This window comes from Nycticebus coucang, chromosome 21 (assembly GCF_027406575.1).
Source record: "Nycticebus coucang isolate mNycCou1 chromosome 21, mNycCou1.pri, whole genome shotgun sequence".
In the NCBI taxonomy this organism is placed as follows: domain Eukaryota; kingdom Metazoa; phylum Chordata; class Mammalia; order Primates; family Lorisidae; genus Nycticebus; species Nycticebus coucang.
In genome coordinates, this window is record NC_069800.1 from 34,728,171 (window position 1) to 34,742,006 (window position 13,836).

The window sequence follows — 13,836 nt, forward strand, 5'->3', positions numbered from 1 at the left end:
GATCCAGGAATCAGACCTCTTGGTATTTCAAAGGAGTTGAAAACTTACGTGCACACAAAAACTTGCTCATGATTGCAGCTCAATTTACAATTGCCGAACTGTGGAAACAACCTAAATGCCCACCAATCTAGGAATGGATTAACAAGCTGTGGTGTATGTATACCATGGAATACTATATAGCCATTAAAAAGGACAGTGACTTTACATCTTTTATATTAATTTGGATGGAGTTGAAATACATTCTTCTTAGCAAAGCATCACAAGAATGGAGAAGCAAGAATCCAATGTACTCAATTCTGATATGAGGACAATTGATGCTAGTCCGTGTGGAGGGCGGGGAAAGGGGGGGGAGAGAGGGAAGGAGAAAGGGGATGTGGGGCTATGGTGTGTGACACCTCTTGGGGGCAGGACACTACTAATAGAGGGACTTCACCCAGTAAATGCAAGCAGTATAACCTGGCTCATTGTACCCTCGATGATTCCCCAACAATAAAAAATAAATAAACTTGCTCATGAATGTTTCTAGCAGCTTTATTCATAATTCCCAAAACTTGGGAGCAACCAAAATGTCCTTCAGTAGGTGAATGAATAAACTTTGGCACATCTGCACAATGAAATATCTTTCAGCATTCTTTAAAAAATTGGCAATCAAGCCACAAAAAGACATGGAGGAACCTTAAAGGCTATCACTAAGTGAAAGAAGCTGATCTGAAAAGACTACTTACCATGTGATTTCAATGATAAGACATTCTGGAAAATGCAAAACTACGGAGACAGTAAAAAAGATCAGTGGCTGCCTGTGGTTCGGGGCTGGGAGGGATGAATAGGTGGAACATGGATTTTAGGGCAATGAAACTATTCTGAATGATGCAGATCCACAGTGGTGGATATATACCATTATGCGTTTGTCCAAACCAACAGAATACACAACACAGAGTGAACGCTAGTGTAAACTACAGACTTGGGTGATAATGAGTTGCCAGTGTATGTTCATCACTTGTACCACTCTGGTGCCTAGTGTTGATAACAGGGAGGCTTGCGCATGTATGAGGGTGGGGAAGAACTATGAACCCTTTGCACATTCTGCTCAATTTTGCTGTGAACCTAAAATTGCTCTAAAAGTTAACAAAGACTCCTTAAGAAAAATACGCAGTCAAAGGTTAGGCTTCCATAACCCAGGATGCTGGATTAGGGCGCTGGCCACATACACTGAGGCTGGTGGGTTTGAGCCCGGCCTGGTCCTGCTAAACAACGACAACTACAACAACAACAAATAAAAAGCTGGGTGTTGTGGCAGGTGCCTGTAGTCCCAGCTACTTGGGAGGCTGAAGCAAGAGAATCACTTAAGACCAAGAGTTTGAGGTTGCTGTGAGCCATGACGCCATGGCACTCTACCAAGGACGACATAGTGAGACTCTGTCTCAAAAACAAACAAACAAACAAAAAAAACAGTCAAGGCCACTTCCATTGCAGGAATAAACATAAAGAACTTTGATAAAGGGGTCACTTAGTGTTGTATCTTGCCAACAAAATTTGTTAACTGCATTTACAATAAAATATGTAAGTGTTTAAAAGGAAAGATTAAGGCCAGTTGCAATGGCTCATGCCTGTAATCCTAGCATGCTGGGAGGCTGAGGCGGGAGTACTGCTTGAGCTCAGGAGTTCAAGACCAGCCTGAGCAACAGCAAGACCCTGCCTCTATTTAAAAAAAAAAAAAAAAAGGAAAAGGAAAGATTGAGCCCTGAGGGATACTAAATAGCAGTGTGCAGTGCTCCAGGGCTAGAATAAAACCACCCTGCTTTAAAGGAGATATGGTGACTCTGTCCCAGGGCCCACCCCCCTTCCAACTAGTGACCCACATGTGCCCAGGCCACTTCTAGCTTGAAACTTATGACCCCCTTCTCCCTCAGTTGAGCTCCCCATGCCCTAGCTCCCCTCCCTTCTGTCATCTTTCTATTGTCCCAGAAGCATTCATGGAGGTGCTCTGGTATCAACACCAGCTGCTCAAAGTCACCAGCATTTTCAGGGAAGGAGGGTTGTGTGGCTTGGGGCAGGGAGTGGAGAGGGAGGAGGCTTGGAAAGGGAAGCAAGTTTGGTCTGTCACAATCATAATTTTAGTCCTAAATTCTGGCTTCTTTGCTGAGTCTTCTTCACTAAGGTGCCCCCTTTTCCTCCTCTGGACAATGAAAGCATCAGTTCAGGTATAACCAAATCTTGCTGGTCTTCAGTCATCCAGCATACCTTTATCTCCTAGAATCCTGGGGACATCTCTGCACCCTGCGTAGCGCCCAGCAGAGTGGCAGGCTCAGTGAGTATGAGGTAAGAAGCTGCAGTGGAGTGGGAGAATGCAGGGAGGGTGTGGGGGAGCTCATGGGGTTAAGGAAACCCTGGTCCAGTGGGGCATTCAGAGCAAGAGAGACCAGGAGACCAAGGGCCCAGGAGCCCAGGGCATAGTCTCAGACTCTGCCGCTCTCTGTGCATGTTTCTCCCCCAAAGGGAACCAAGGCCACAAGTCACACCTAACCTTAACTTCCACAGACTGCAAGAAGCAGGGTCTTAACCTCTTTTTTACGTTCAGTTTGAAATACAGGCAGAAAAGAATTTAGACCAGCAAGTGTGAATCTTTCCACTGAGGCCAGAAGGGCCTGTCTCTGGGAGAACATGGCTGGTCTGCCAGGATTGCCAGCCTGGAGTGAGGACAGGAGCAGCCCCAGGACAGCAGCAGTACAGGGCAGGGGCGTTCCCACTGGGAACCTGTAGAACATTTCCGGTGGTGTGGCTTGGCCACACAGACTCATGTCCCTTTAGGTGTTCAATGTCATGGGATAATTTGTGGAACCTTAAGATAGATAAGGAGGTGTAGACTCAGTGACAGTGACAGTGGTGGTGGAAGGCCTGGCATGGCTGGTGGCCTTGGCTACAGACTTATCATCGATGTACCTCCTAAGTGGATATGGTGGGTCTATCCTGGGTGCCAAAAGGCAAATGACTCATGGCAAGAACCAAATAGGCTGACACCTGCACCCTGACCCCCTGGGAGGTTCATTCTGCTGATACCAAGAAATCTCCACCCTCCTTGTTAACAGGCAGCTCACGAAAATGGGCATAAAACTGAGTTTTTTCCCAACTGAATAATTTTAAAACATCACTAGTAGCCGCTGATTAAAGACCTCCTAATAATCAGTGTTCAGTACCTAACTCGTACCCCACTGGGCCTCATTAAGGTGCAGACAGGCCCAACCCCACACTGCCTAAGGGCAGAAAAAAACAGGGAATGTAAGTACCCTGGGATCAGCCCACAACCACTGACTACACAGTCACATCCACACCCACACCCCCCTCCCCCAGAACACCAGCTGCCACCCACGGCCTGATGAGCTTGATGAGGCACCTGCATGGGATGCCCTCCTGCTTCCTGGCATCACCTCCCACATAAAGCACCTGCACCAAGCCTTGTCATAGCACCACCATCCAAGAGAGGCACATACAGAGACAGAGGGAGATGGAGGACAAGGGATGGAATAGCCTCTTAGGGGGACATTTGACCACAAGGGCTCAGATGCCCAGCTTGGGGCCCATCTAGAGGTGCTCTCTAGTAAGAGCAGATTGCATTCATCAAATTCACAGAAAGAGAAGGTGAAATCATACATCCAGCGCTTTTAATTCAAAATGAGAAAGACAATGTCATCGGACCAGATCTCTCTCTTTTTTTTTTTTAAATATGGAACGCTTCACGAATTTGCGTGTCATCCTTGCGCAGGGGCCATGCTAATCTTTTCTGTATCGTTCCAATTTTAGTATATGTGCTGCCGAAGCGAGCACCGGACCAGATCTCTTGCATTCATCTGATGGTACCTTCTCTCCCTGCAGATGAGGGAAGGCTGTGATGATCTTATCTGAGACCTGCTGCGTGGGCATGGGCTTGGCACAGAAGGAGCTACAGAATCCTGCTGAATGACTCATGCATTTCTGAACTGTGGTGGGGCTGGACACCAAGCAGGCCCTTGCTGACAAAATCCTTGATGATACTGCCTAAGTAGACACAAAGGCAGGGGCCGGGGCCTGCCAAGGTGCATGCACAGTTCTCTGAGACCCCTTCCGTGTTGCAAAGGCTGAGTTTGGAAGGAGACAGTGGACTAAGTTCCTGGCAGCTCCTCCTGACAGCTCCCACAGAAGCAGCTGTTGAGGCCAGATTAAGGACAGGCATGGCCGACACAACACAGCCGTCTGAAAGTCACATGGTGGCTCTAGGCTCAGGACGTTCTGTGCTTCCACCAACCTGAGGACAGACACATCATCTCCTCTACCCTCTGTGCAGCCTACTTGTCCCAGGTGTGGCAGCACATCAGAGCTGGGAACACACTGGGCAGGAGGCAATTGTCACCCTTCACCTGGCTGTGTCCAGCCTCTGTCCTTCCACTTTGCCCTCTCAGGAAGTCCCATTCTGACAAGGAATCAGCGGGGCCAAGCAACGCTAAATTCCTTCTCCAGGGCCTGGACGAACTGCTCATTGAGGAAAATCAGCTGACCATGGGGCAGGAAACGGGTGAGGATGCCCTCGATGCGATCAGCCCGCAGCAAGAGGTTGGCACCAGGGGCCAGCAGTCGGAGGTGGTCAAGGAGGAGGCGAGCCAACAGCCGGAGCGTGCGCTCAGCCAGCAACAGGTTCTCGTGGGCATCCAGCACCAGGGCGAAGCCTAATGAGAGCGCGCCCAGCCACACCACTGTCCGAGGCTCCTGGAAGGGGTCTCCTGCAGCCAGGCGGAAGGCCCCACATGGAGCCTCATGCAGAGGCACTGGCTCATCTGAGGATTGGGGCTGGTCCATGGGGGGTCTGCCAGATGCCTGCTGCTGCAGCTGGCACATTGACTCCACCTGCCTGGAGACAATGGGCAAATCAGGCTGATGAGTGACAGGCTGGCGTGGCCATCCTGGCAGCACACACTCAGATACTTGTCATACTCATGAACACCCCAGTGCTGGGAGCTACCATTTTCTCCACGTCTCAGGTGAGAAAAATGAAGCTGAGAGAAACTAAGGTGACCTACCCAGGGGCATACAGCCAGGAATTAAGAGTCTAGATAGAAAACCAAGTAATTGCCTCCAAACCCTGAACCAGTTTACTCCACGTGGCCAAGAGAAGGCAGGTTTTGAACCCAGCTCTGTGGACTAGAAAGGGATACTGAGGAAGAGATCTCACCCCCATCTGTTCCACAGAGGCTTCCTCAACACCAAGGAGAATAAATGGCATTGCCCAACCTGGGCTATTCTACCATCTCCATCTTCTGCCCATCCCGCAACCTTCTCCAAGGAAAACAGATATTCCACTTGATTATCAAGGCTTCTGAAAGCTCCCTTTGATGCTTCCTGAATCACCTTCCAGTTTGGGCTATGCACAGGCTTTTCTTTTTTCTTTTGAGATAGAATCTCACTCTGTCACCCTGGATAGAGTACCATGGTGTCATAGCTCACAATAACTTCAAACTCTAGCCAGGCGTTGTGGTGGGCGCCTATAGTCCCAGCTACATGTAAGGCTGAGGCAAGAGAATCACTTAAGACCAAGAATTTGAGGTTGCTGTGAGCTGTGATGCCACAGCCCTCTACCAAGGGTGACACAGTTAGTCTATCTCCAGAAAAAAAAAAAAAAACCAAAAAACCCAAACAAGCAATAACCTCAAACTCTTGGGCTCAAGTGATCATCTTGCCTCAGCCTACCTGAGCAGCTGGGACTATAGGCACCCGCCATAGCACCCAGCTAGGTTTTCTACTTTTTTTTTTTTGTAGAGACAGAGTCTCACTGTACCACCCTCGGGTAGAGTGCCGTGGCGTCACATGGCTCACAGCAACCTCTAACTCTTGGGCTTACGTGATTCTCTTGCCTCAGCCTCCCGAGCAGCTGGGACTACAGGCGCCCACCACAACGCCCGGCTTTTTTTTGTTGTTGTTGTTGCAGTTTGGCTGGGGCTGGGCTTGAACCCCCCACCCTCGGCACATGGGGCCGGCGCCCTACTCACTGAGCCACAGGCGCCGCCCCTAGGTTTTCTATTTTTAATAGATTCAGGGTCTCACTCATGCTCAAGCTAGTCTTGAACTCCGGAGCTCAAGCAATCCACCCACTTTGGCCTCCTATTACATGCATGAGCCACCATGCTGGCTCACAGGCTAGTATTAAAGGCATTTGTTTGGTTTTCTGTGCTACAGGAAGAGGAAGGACAAGAAAAACAAAGGGGCAGGGGGAGCTAGGCTGGTGCCACAGCACTCTAGCCTGGGCAGAGGAAGGAGGAGGGGGTAAGAAGGGGGAAAGGAGGGTGGGGAAGAGAAGCGTGAGGGGGAAGGGGAAGAGGGGGAAGAGGAGGAAGAGGAAAGGGAAGAGGAAGGGGCAGAACAGGAAGGGGAGGAGGAAGAACAAAGGGGGGAGGAGGAGGAAGGGGAGGCAGGGACAAGGAAGAGGAGCAAGGGGAGGAAGACAAAGTATAGGAAGAGGAGGAGGAGAAGAGGAGGGGAAGACAAGACTACCCAGCACAGTAATCCTTCACACAGAATGCAAAGGGGCTGAGAGACTGTAGCACCTGCCAGTTCTGTCTGGGTCTGGGAATGGGTGGTCCTAGGCTAGCTATTCTAGTCTGAAACAGTATTGTCCAAACTGTGCTCTGGAACCTAGGCTCTCTGGAGGCCCTGAGTATAGAGTTCCCATGTACCACATTTTCTCTCTTCCTTAAAGATTAATAAAGTTGGCTTGGCACCTGTGGCTCAAGCAGCTAAGGTGCCAGCCACATACACCTAAGCTGGCGGGTTCAAATCCAGCCGGGTTGCCAAACAACAATGGCTGCAACCAAAAAATAGCCGGGCGTTGTGGCAGGTGCCTATAGTCCCAGCTACTTGGGAGGCAGAGGCAGGAGAATTGCTTGAGCCCAGGAGTTGGAGGTTGCTGTGAGCTGTGATGCCACAGCACTCTACCCAGGGCGACAGCTTGAGGCTCTGTCTCAAAAAAAAAAAAAAAAGATTAATAAAGTCTACAGGGATAATAAAGGCCCTGAGGGGTCCTGCAATGCAAAGTATGTTTAGTCTGTACTGGGTTTGCCTGCCTACACTCACTTCTCAGGCCTGCCACTTTCTAGCTGTATAACCTTGGGCAAGTTATGTTCCTTAAACATTCTATACTTCAGTTTACTCATCTGTAAGGTGAAGATGATAACTGTACCTACCTCAAAAAATTGTTATGAGAATTAAATGAGTCAATATACATAAAATGCTCAGAACATAAATACTTAACACATAGTTACAGACCCAATAAATGCTAGCCATAATAACAACAGCATTATTATTCTTTTAATCCTTTTTCATATAACACTTATTAACAACTACAGAAGCCTCTTTAAAACTTTCTTTAAAGAAGAGGACTGCTTCTAAGTCCTCTTGTACCCAAAATGCCTAGGGCTGGGCTGTGTAATTACCTGGCCACCGCCAAAATCTGCTCCTTGCGGAGAAGCCTGTCCCTCTCAGCACCATGTGGCCGTGGGTCATCAGGTGACTTCTCAGTGCCAAAGACGCAGGAATACAGCACTCGGCAAAAGGCTGAGTTCTCAGCACAAGGGGCCCTCAAGGTGTGGATGAGGAAGGCATGGACCATGGCTCCAGGGCAGGTGCTATGAGAAGTCAGAGTCCTTGGTGAGGTAAAGAATGAAAACCCAGCAGAGGAAGCACCCACAGGAAGAGCCTGGCCTAATAAGACCAGAGAGTATGTTCAGAGGCCAGTGTGGGTAGACACTGAGAACCTCCTCACCCATCCAAGACATACCGCAGCCTCTGAATAACAGCATCAGATCAGCATCACGTTAACAGTCTAGTGGTGAAGGAACCTCAGACAACCCTAAACCTCGTTCCACAAAACAACCGGGCAGGAACCTTCAAAAGCATCAAGGTCATGAGAGTCATGGAAAATCTGAGGAGCTGCTCTGGACTTAAGGAGCCTAAAGAGACCTGACAGCTGAATGGGAACCAAGAAAAGGCAGTTTCCATAAAGAGCATTATTAGGGCAACAGGGAACATTTATATATGGACTATGGGCTAGACAAGAATCTTGTTTTTTGCCTTGGCGCCGACCTCCAGCGAACCTCCAGCGGTACAACAGCGCGTCATCAGTACTCGCCATCGCGACCCCCACCACGGAGACTTGGTGGTGGCCAAGACCGCTTACGTCACTGCCCGCAACCCCCCGGCCCAATGCACTTCGGGGATTGTAGTTCCTTACTCCAGTCAGTCAGGCCTAAACGGGACACCCTGCCCTGTGTGTGCTGCCCCTGCAGCTCCGAGGCGCTGTCGTCGAGGCGTAGCACTCAACCTTTCTTCCCGGTTACCGGACTGCCAACAACCACCTCCGAACGGTGGCTGGAAAGCAATGGCGGCTGCGTGGCCCGTGAGCGCCTGCGCACGCCGGTCCCGGGCGCGCGCAGGAGCCGATGTAGCCGAGGTGGGCGGAGCGCTCACTCCGGGTGCGGTTCCTCGGTTGTTGGGCGCGGGAGGTGTGTTAGGACACCGGTACCTCGGGCACAGGCGAGCTTCATCGGGCCGAGGACCTTCCGGCTCCGAACTGCGGGCGGAGGCCACGCCGGTCACTCCCGGTCCGAGCACGCAGAGTCCCGGCTCAAAGCCCTGGACAAGCCGACTCCCGAGCTCCAGACCCCGGTAGCCGCCAGGGGGCGCAGCGGCCCGACGGTGACCCGGCACGTGGTTATTCCGGAAGAGGTCGGCTGCGGAATTGTAGCCCAAGTGCGGGATTCGGCCGCCCTGCGTCGCATGCCAGCCTTGTGAGGCTCGTGGGTGGTTGGTGGGCCCAGGTTTGGGCCGAGCAGCTGCGCTAGGGCCGGCAGTTGAAGGGCTGAATTTTCAGACTGGCCAATATGCGTGAGATTACAAGGGCACCTGTAGATTCCTGGGCTTTACCCATGGATATCCTGTCTTTGGAGGGAAATAGGCGTATTTAGGCAGTTTAGCGCTGATTCTGAGTTGTGGGCTACCGCAGCGAGTAAAGGCTGGGGCTCGGTTCGGCGTAGAATGATTCAAACTATGGTCCCAACCCCATCGCTGGCTATGTGTCCCCGACAGGTAAGTCAACTTTGTTGGGCTCCAGTGAACCCCTTTATAATATCACCAGAGGGAACGCTTGGTAGGCTAACTAGTTTTTCTTTTCACACTCCCACTTTCGACAAGCTCCTTCCTTGACTTCCCTTTGGGGGAGGTCGTTAGAGGTGCAGTGAAGAGGTTTATACTTTAAAGTGTTGAATGGGACATTGCCAGGCACCAACTCCAGAGCCTTGCAGTGGGGTAAGATCACCAACTTGGAATTGTTTGGGATCTCTCCAGGCCTGCCAGAGCCCTGCCTGCTCCTTCCCCTCCTCTCCAAACAAAGGTACACATCCTTTATCTTGGCAAGTAAATGGCTGTTCCCTCAGCCTAGAACCCCTTTTCCTCTCCCCTTTTTGCCCTTCCACTGTGCTAGATCAAAACAGGAGGAAGCCTTCCTGCTCAGGCTGCCCCTTGGCATTTAGCTGTTCCCTTTGCACCCTTGTGAGGGTCTGACAGCAGTGGTCATGGTGCCCATCTTCCCACCCAGGAGATAATGGAGGCAAGGCCCTCTGAGCAAGTATACTCCAGGCTCCTTAGGACATAGGAGCTGGGTAGGATAAGGGGTGGTTGAAAGGAGGCTGAAGGAGGTGGCAGGGGCCAGCCAAAGCATGTAGACATTTTGACCACGGATCCCACACTATATATATTTGTAGGTGGTGGGGTGGGCTCAGAGACACTGTGGGGCCTCACCTCCAAGGCTTGGGAGTGATACTGGCTCTATTCCTGGTCCCCAGTCACTATCAATCAGATAGGACTTGTGTCTGCCAGTTGATTACAACAGAGAGCTGGCAGAGAGTTCTGGTTGCTGGGGGCCACCCAGCATCTGGAACATGGTATTCTGGTTCTTGTCCACTTAGTCAGTGAGTCCACATCAGGTTCCTGACCACTAGAGGGCTGGCCTCCTGTGGGGTGCATGGAGGAGAAAGCAGTGAGAGGCCACTAATATAGAGGATGGTAGTGGACGCAGATAGAGTTAGTACCATGGAGGGCTTCCTCAGCCTTGTGTGGAATGGGGATTTGGGGCAGGCAGCAGAGTGGAGGCCTCTTCTGAGGCTACTTGTAGGTGTGTCTTGTGAGATCCCTTCTGGGCCCAACCTTCACTTCTTGGGAGTCCTTATGTGTTGTGTGCTGTGGGAACATCCATCCATGCCAGGTCTAACATCATCTAAAACAGGCAACCCAGCAGTGTCCGATGATCATGCTGCTCTGTGACCCAGCAGTGCCACTCCTGAGTGAAATGGGGGGTTACTTACCAAGAGGCATGTATAGAACATTCTTCACAGTGTTTTTTTTTTTTTTTTTTGGTGACAGAGTCTCTCTTTGTTGCCCTTGGTAGAGTGGATCTTGCCTCAGCCACAACGCCTGACTATTTTTAGAAACAGGGCCTTGCTCTTGCTCAGCTTGGTCTCAAAGCCATGAGCTCAGGCAATTCACCCATCTCAGCCTCCCAGAGTGCTAGGTTGCAGGCATGAGCCACAATCTGTGTCCATCCTTCACAGTATATTCTTAATTGTCCAAAACTGGAAACTACCCAAACACCTATTGTCTATGGAGTGGATAAATAGTGTATTCATAGGTGGGGATACTATATGACAATGAAGAGAACAACCACCGATACCACACTACATGAATCAGTCTTATGGACATGATGTTAAGGGAAAGAAGCCCGTCACAAAAGTGTTCATGCCAGGTGACTGCATTAACAGAAAAGGTCCAAATCTAGGCAAGCCCTGCTGCACAGTTATAAGTCAGAATGGTGGTCATGACTGGAGGGGCATGAGGGTACTTTGGGGACATTGACATTCTAGTGGTGATTACATGGATGTGTTCTCATGGCAAAAATATTGACCAAGTTGGACACTTAAGATACGTATATACTCGGGCGGCACCTGTGGCTCAAAGGAGTGGGGTGCTGGTCCCGTATGCCAGAGGTGGCGGGTTCAAACCCAGCCCCAGGGAGGTGCCTATGGCTCAGTGAGTAGGGAACCGGCCCCATATGCCGAGGGTGGCGGGCGCCTGTAGTCCCAGCTGCTTGGGAGGCTGACGCAAGAGAATCGCGTAAGCCCAAGAGTTGGAGGTTGCTGTGAGCTGTGTGAAGTCATGGCACTCTACCCGAGGGCGGTACAGTGAGACTCTGTCTCTACAAAAAAAATATATATATATATACTTTTCTGTGTGTTTAATTAAACAAAAGCTTTAATAAAAATGGAAACCCCAGCTAGTTCAGAGCGACAGGTCCACTTTCCCTCTCCTACATTGGTCATTTTAATATAACATTCGAGTCCATCCATGGCTGCTACAATTCCATTAAATTACTTCTTTGAAGTCTGCTTTTTTTTTTTTCTTAAGAGTCTCACTCTGTCACCCTGCCAGAGTGCCTTGGCATCATACTTCACAGCAACCTCAAACTCCTGGGCTTAAACAATCCTCTTGCCTCAGCCTCCTCAGTTGGTAGGACTACACGACACCCAGCTAATTTTTCTACTTTTAGTAGAAACTGGGTCTCGCTCTTGTTCAGGCTGAACTCCCTACTCCTGAGCTCAAGCAATCAAGTCACCTTGGCCTCTCAGAATGCTAGAATTGCAGGTGTGAGCCAACATGCCCAGCCTGAAGTCTGTTTTTAAACTGTGAGGTATAAAAGTGATAGAATCCTTCCCCTGCGCTAGAAAGATACAAGCCTTGAATTAGGACATGCTTAAGATTTTTAGCGCAGCCTCTCATTTGACAGATGATTAGGTGGGCTCAGGTGCTCCCTGATGTGGCCAATGTTAGCACAGTGCCAAGTGGAAGGTAGCTGGGGCTTGAGCTCTGCTCCTGACACCAGCCAGCTAGAGGTAAGAGAAATTGGGGGAGTACCTGAACTCAAGATTGCAAAGAATGCACATGGCCTGAAAGGAAGGGAGAATGCACAATTTATTCATGTGCTCAGTATTTTCTGTTTCTGCTGGGCAAGTTTTCTGGGTGCTTAGTCTCCAGCACCCTCTTTGCAGACAGGTGCAATGCCAAGGCAGGAGGGAGTCAAGAGAGAATACTAACAGATTCAGGAGTGGAAGGACCCTAGAGAAGCAATCTGGGAAGACCTTATGGAGTAGGTAGCATCTGAACTGGGCTTTCTGAAGAGGTAGGGAGTTCAGCTGGCAGGAAGGGCATTATGGATGTGAGGACTAGATTATAGCAAATGCAGATGGTGGGAAGAAACCAGCCTTCCTGGACTCAGGGTCCTATGATCTTCCTCCTTTATTTACAGCAGTGACCCCCAACCTTTTTGGCAATAAATATTGGCAATGGCTGGGTGTGGTGGATCATGCTTTGTAATCCTAACACTCTGGGAGGCTGAGGCGGGTGGATTGCCTGAGCTCACAGGTTCAAGACCAGCCTGAGCAAGAGCGAGACCCTGCCCCTAAAAATAGCTGGATGTTGTGGGCACCCGTAATCCCAGCTACTCAGGAGGCTGAGACAAGAGAATCGCTTGAGCCCAAGAGTTTGAGGTTGCTGTGAGCTATGACGCCATGGCGCTTTACCGAAGCCAACAAAGTGAGACTCTGTCTCAAAAAAAATATATATATATACATATATATACAAATATATATATATCTATGCAACCGTTAATCCAGAGGCAGACAGGGGAATGTACCAGGAAGGGATACTTGATCTGAACCAGAAAGACAGGTGGGGCTTTCTGGGTCTAGTGGTAGCTCAGGGGCTGTAGGGACAGGTTGTACATCCTGAAGTTACCAGAACTGCCCTGAAAATAGAACAAAGGAATCGGAGTGTGTTGGGTTGATGTGTGAGCATGTGCACTTGAGCAAAGCTTTTATAAGCATTAGCCCAGAGCTTGTGGCAGGGCTGGGCACACAATAGGTGCAGATGTTAGAGGGAGAGAGAGAAAGTGAGAAGGAGTTAAATAAAATTAAATAAAGCGCTACAAAAAAAAAAAAAAAACCCTAGAGAAGCTTGAAGGAGACAGGTTGCTGGATTTGTGACAGCCCACCTGCCTGGATGGGGCTGCACCTCCCTGGAGCTTTACCTTTCTGACTATGACAGAGAGACCACCACCACATGCCCCAGCCCTGCTCTTCTCAGCAGTCCTCCAAGTTGGGGGTTGACTGCAGCTTCTCTCTGGCCCCTCCACTTCTCTGCAGCTTGCCTTTCAGACCCCTTTGGTGTCCACCACTGGGTGTGTGCATGCAGTGACTGATACTGATTCAATTTGGAAAGTGAGTTCTATTCCCCACCAACCCAAGCCAGGTCCTGGACCTCTGATGGACATTCAAGCCTGATAAGTTCTGCTGCTTCTCCTGGATACCAGTACCAACTCTCGAGTCCCCTCCAGATAGGGAGCTTCCTCTCCCCCAGACAGTCCCACTGATTTTTGACAACTTAAAACCCTCATTGATAATTCTTTTAAAAAAAAAAAGTGGCACCCATAGCTCAGTGGGTAGGGCGTTGGCCACGTACACCGAGGCCGGTGGGTTTGAATCCAGCCTGGGCCAGCTAAAATCAACAATGACAATTGCAACAAAAAAATAGCTGGGTGTTCTGGCAGGTGCCTATAGTCCCAGCTACTCAGGAGACTGAGGCAAGAGAATCGCTTAAGCCCAAGAGTTTGAGGTTGCTGGGAGCTGTGACACCACACACTAACAAGGGTGACATAGACTGTCACACACACACAAAAAGACCAGCCTGAGCAAAGGTGAGCACCTCCATGAG

General features: G+C 50.0%; 1 protein-coding gene and 1 non-coding gene across 4 annotated transcripts; both read right to left on the reverse strand.

Moving 5' to 3' along the window:
* Positions 1 to 530: 530 nt before the first annotated feature.
* Positions 531 to 8,655, reverse strand: AP5S1 (adaptor related protein complex 5 subunit sigma 1). 3 transcript variants are annotated; one of them, XM_053573889.1, is made up of 3 exons: positions 8,543 to 8,655; positions 7,455 to 7,646; positions 531 to 4,879 (listed from the first exon to the last, which is right to left on the reverse strand). In XM_053573889.1, the coding sequence occupies exons 2-3, from the start codon at positions 7,628 to 7,630 to the stop codon at positions 4,456 to 4,458; spliced, it is 600 nt and encodes a 199-aa protein (XP_053429864.1). In that variant the 5' UTR covers positions 7,631 to 7,646; positions 8,543 to 8,655; the 3' UTR covers positions 531 to 4,455. The 3 variants fall into 3 exon arrangements, with proteins under 3 accessions (XP_053429864.1, XP_053429862.1, XP_053429863.1); XM_053573887.1 differs by lacking the exon at positions 8,543 to 8,655 and adding an exon at positions 8,252 to 8,390; XM_053573888.1 differs by lacking the exon at positions 8,543 to 8,655 and adding an exon at positions 7,799 to 7,935.
* LOC128574283 (U6 spliceosomal RNA) lies at positions 3,716 to 3,822 on the reverse strand. Its single transcript, XR_008376660.1, has one exon. It is a non-coding gene; the product is annotated as a U6 spliceosomal RNA (small nuclear RNA).
* Positions 8,656 to 13,836: the final 5,181 nt, after the last annotated feature.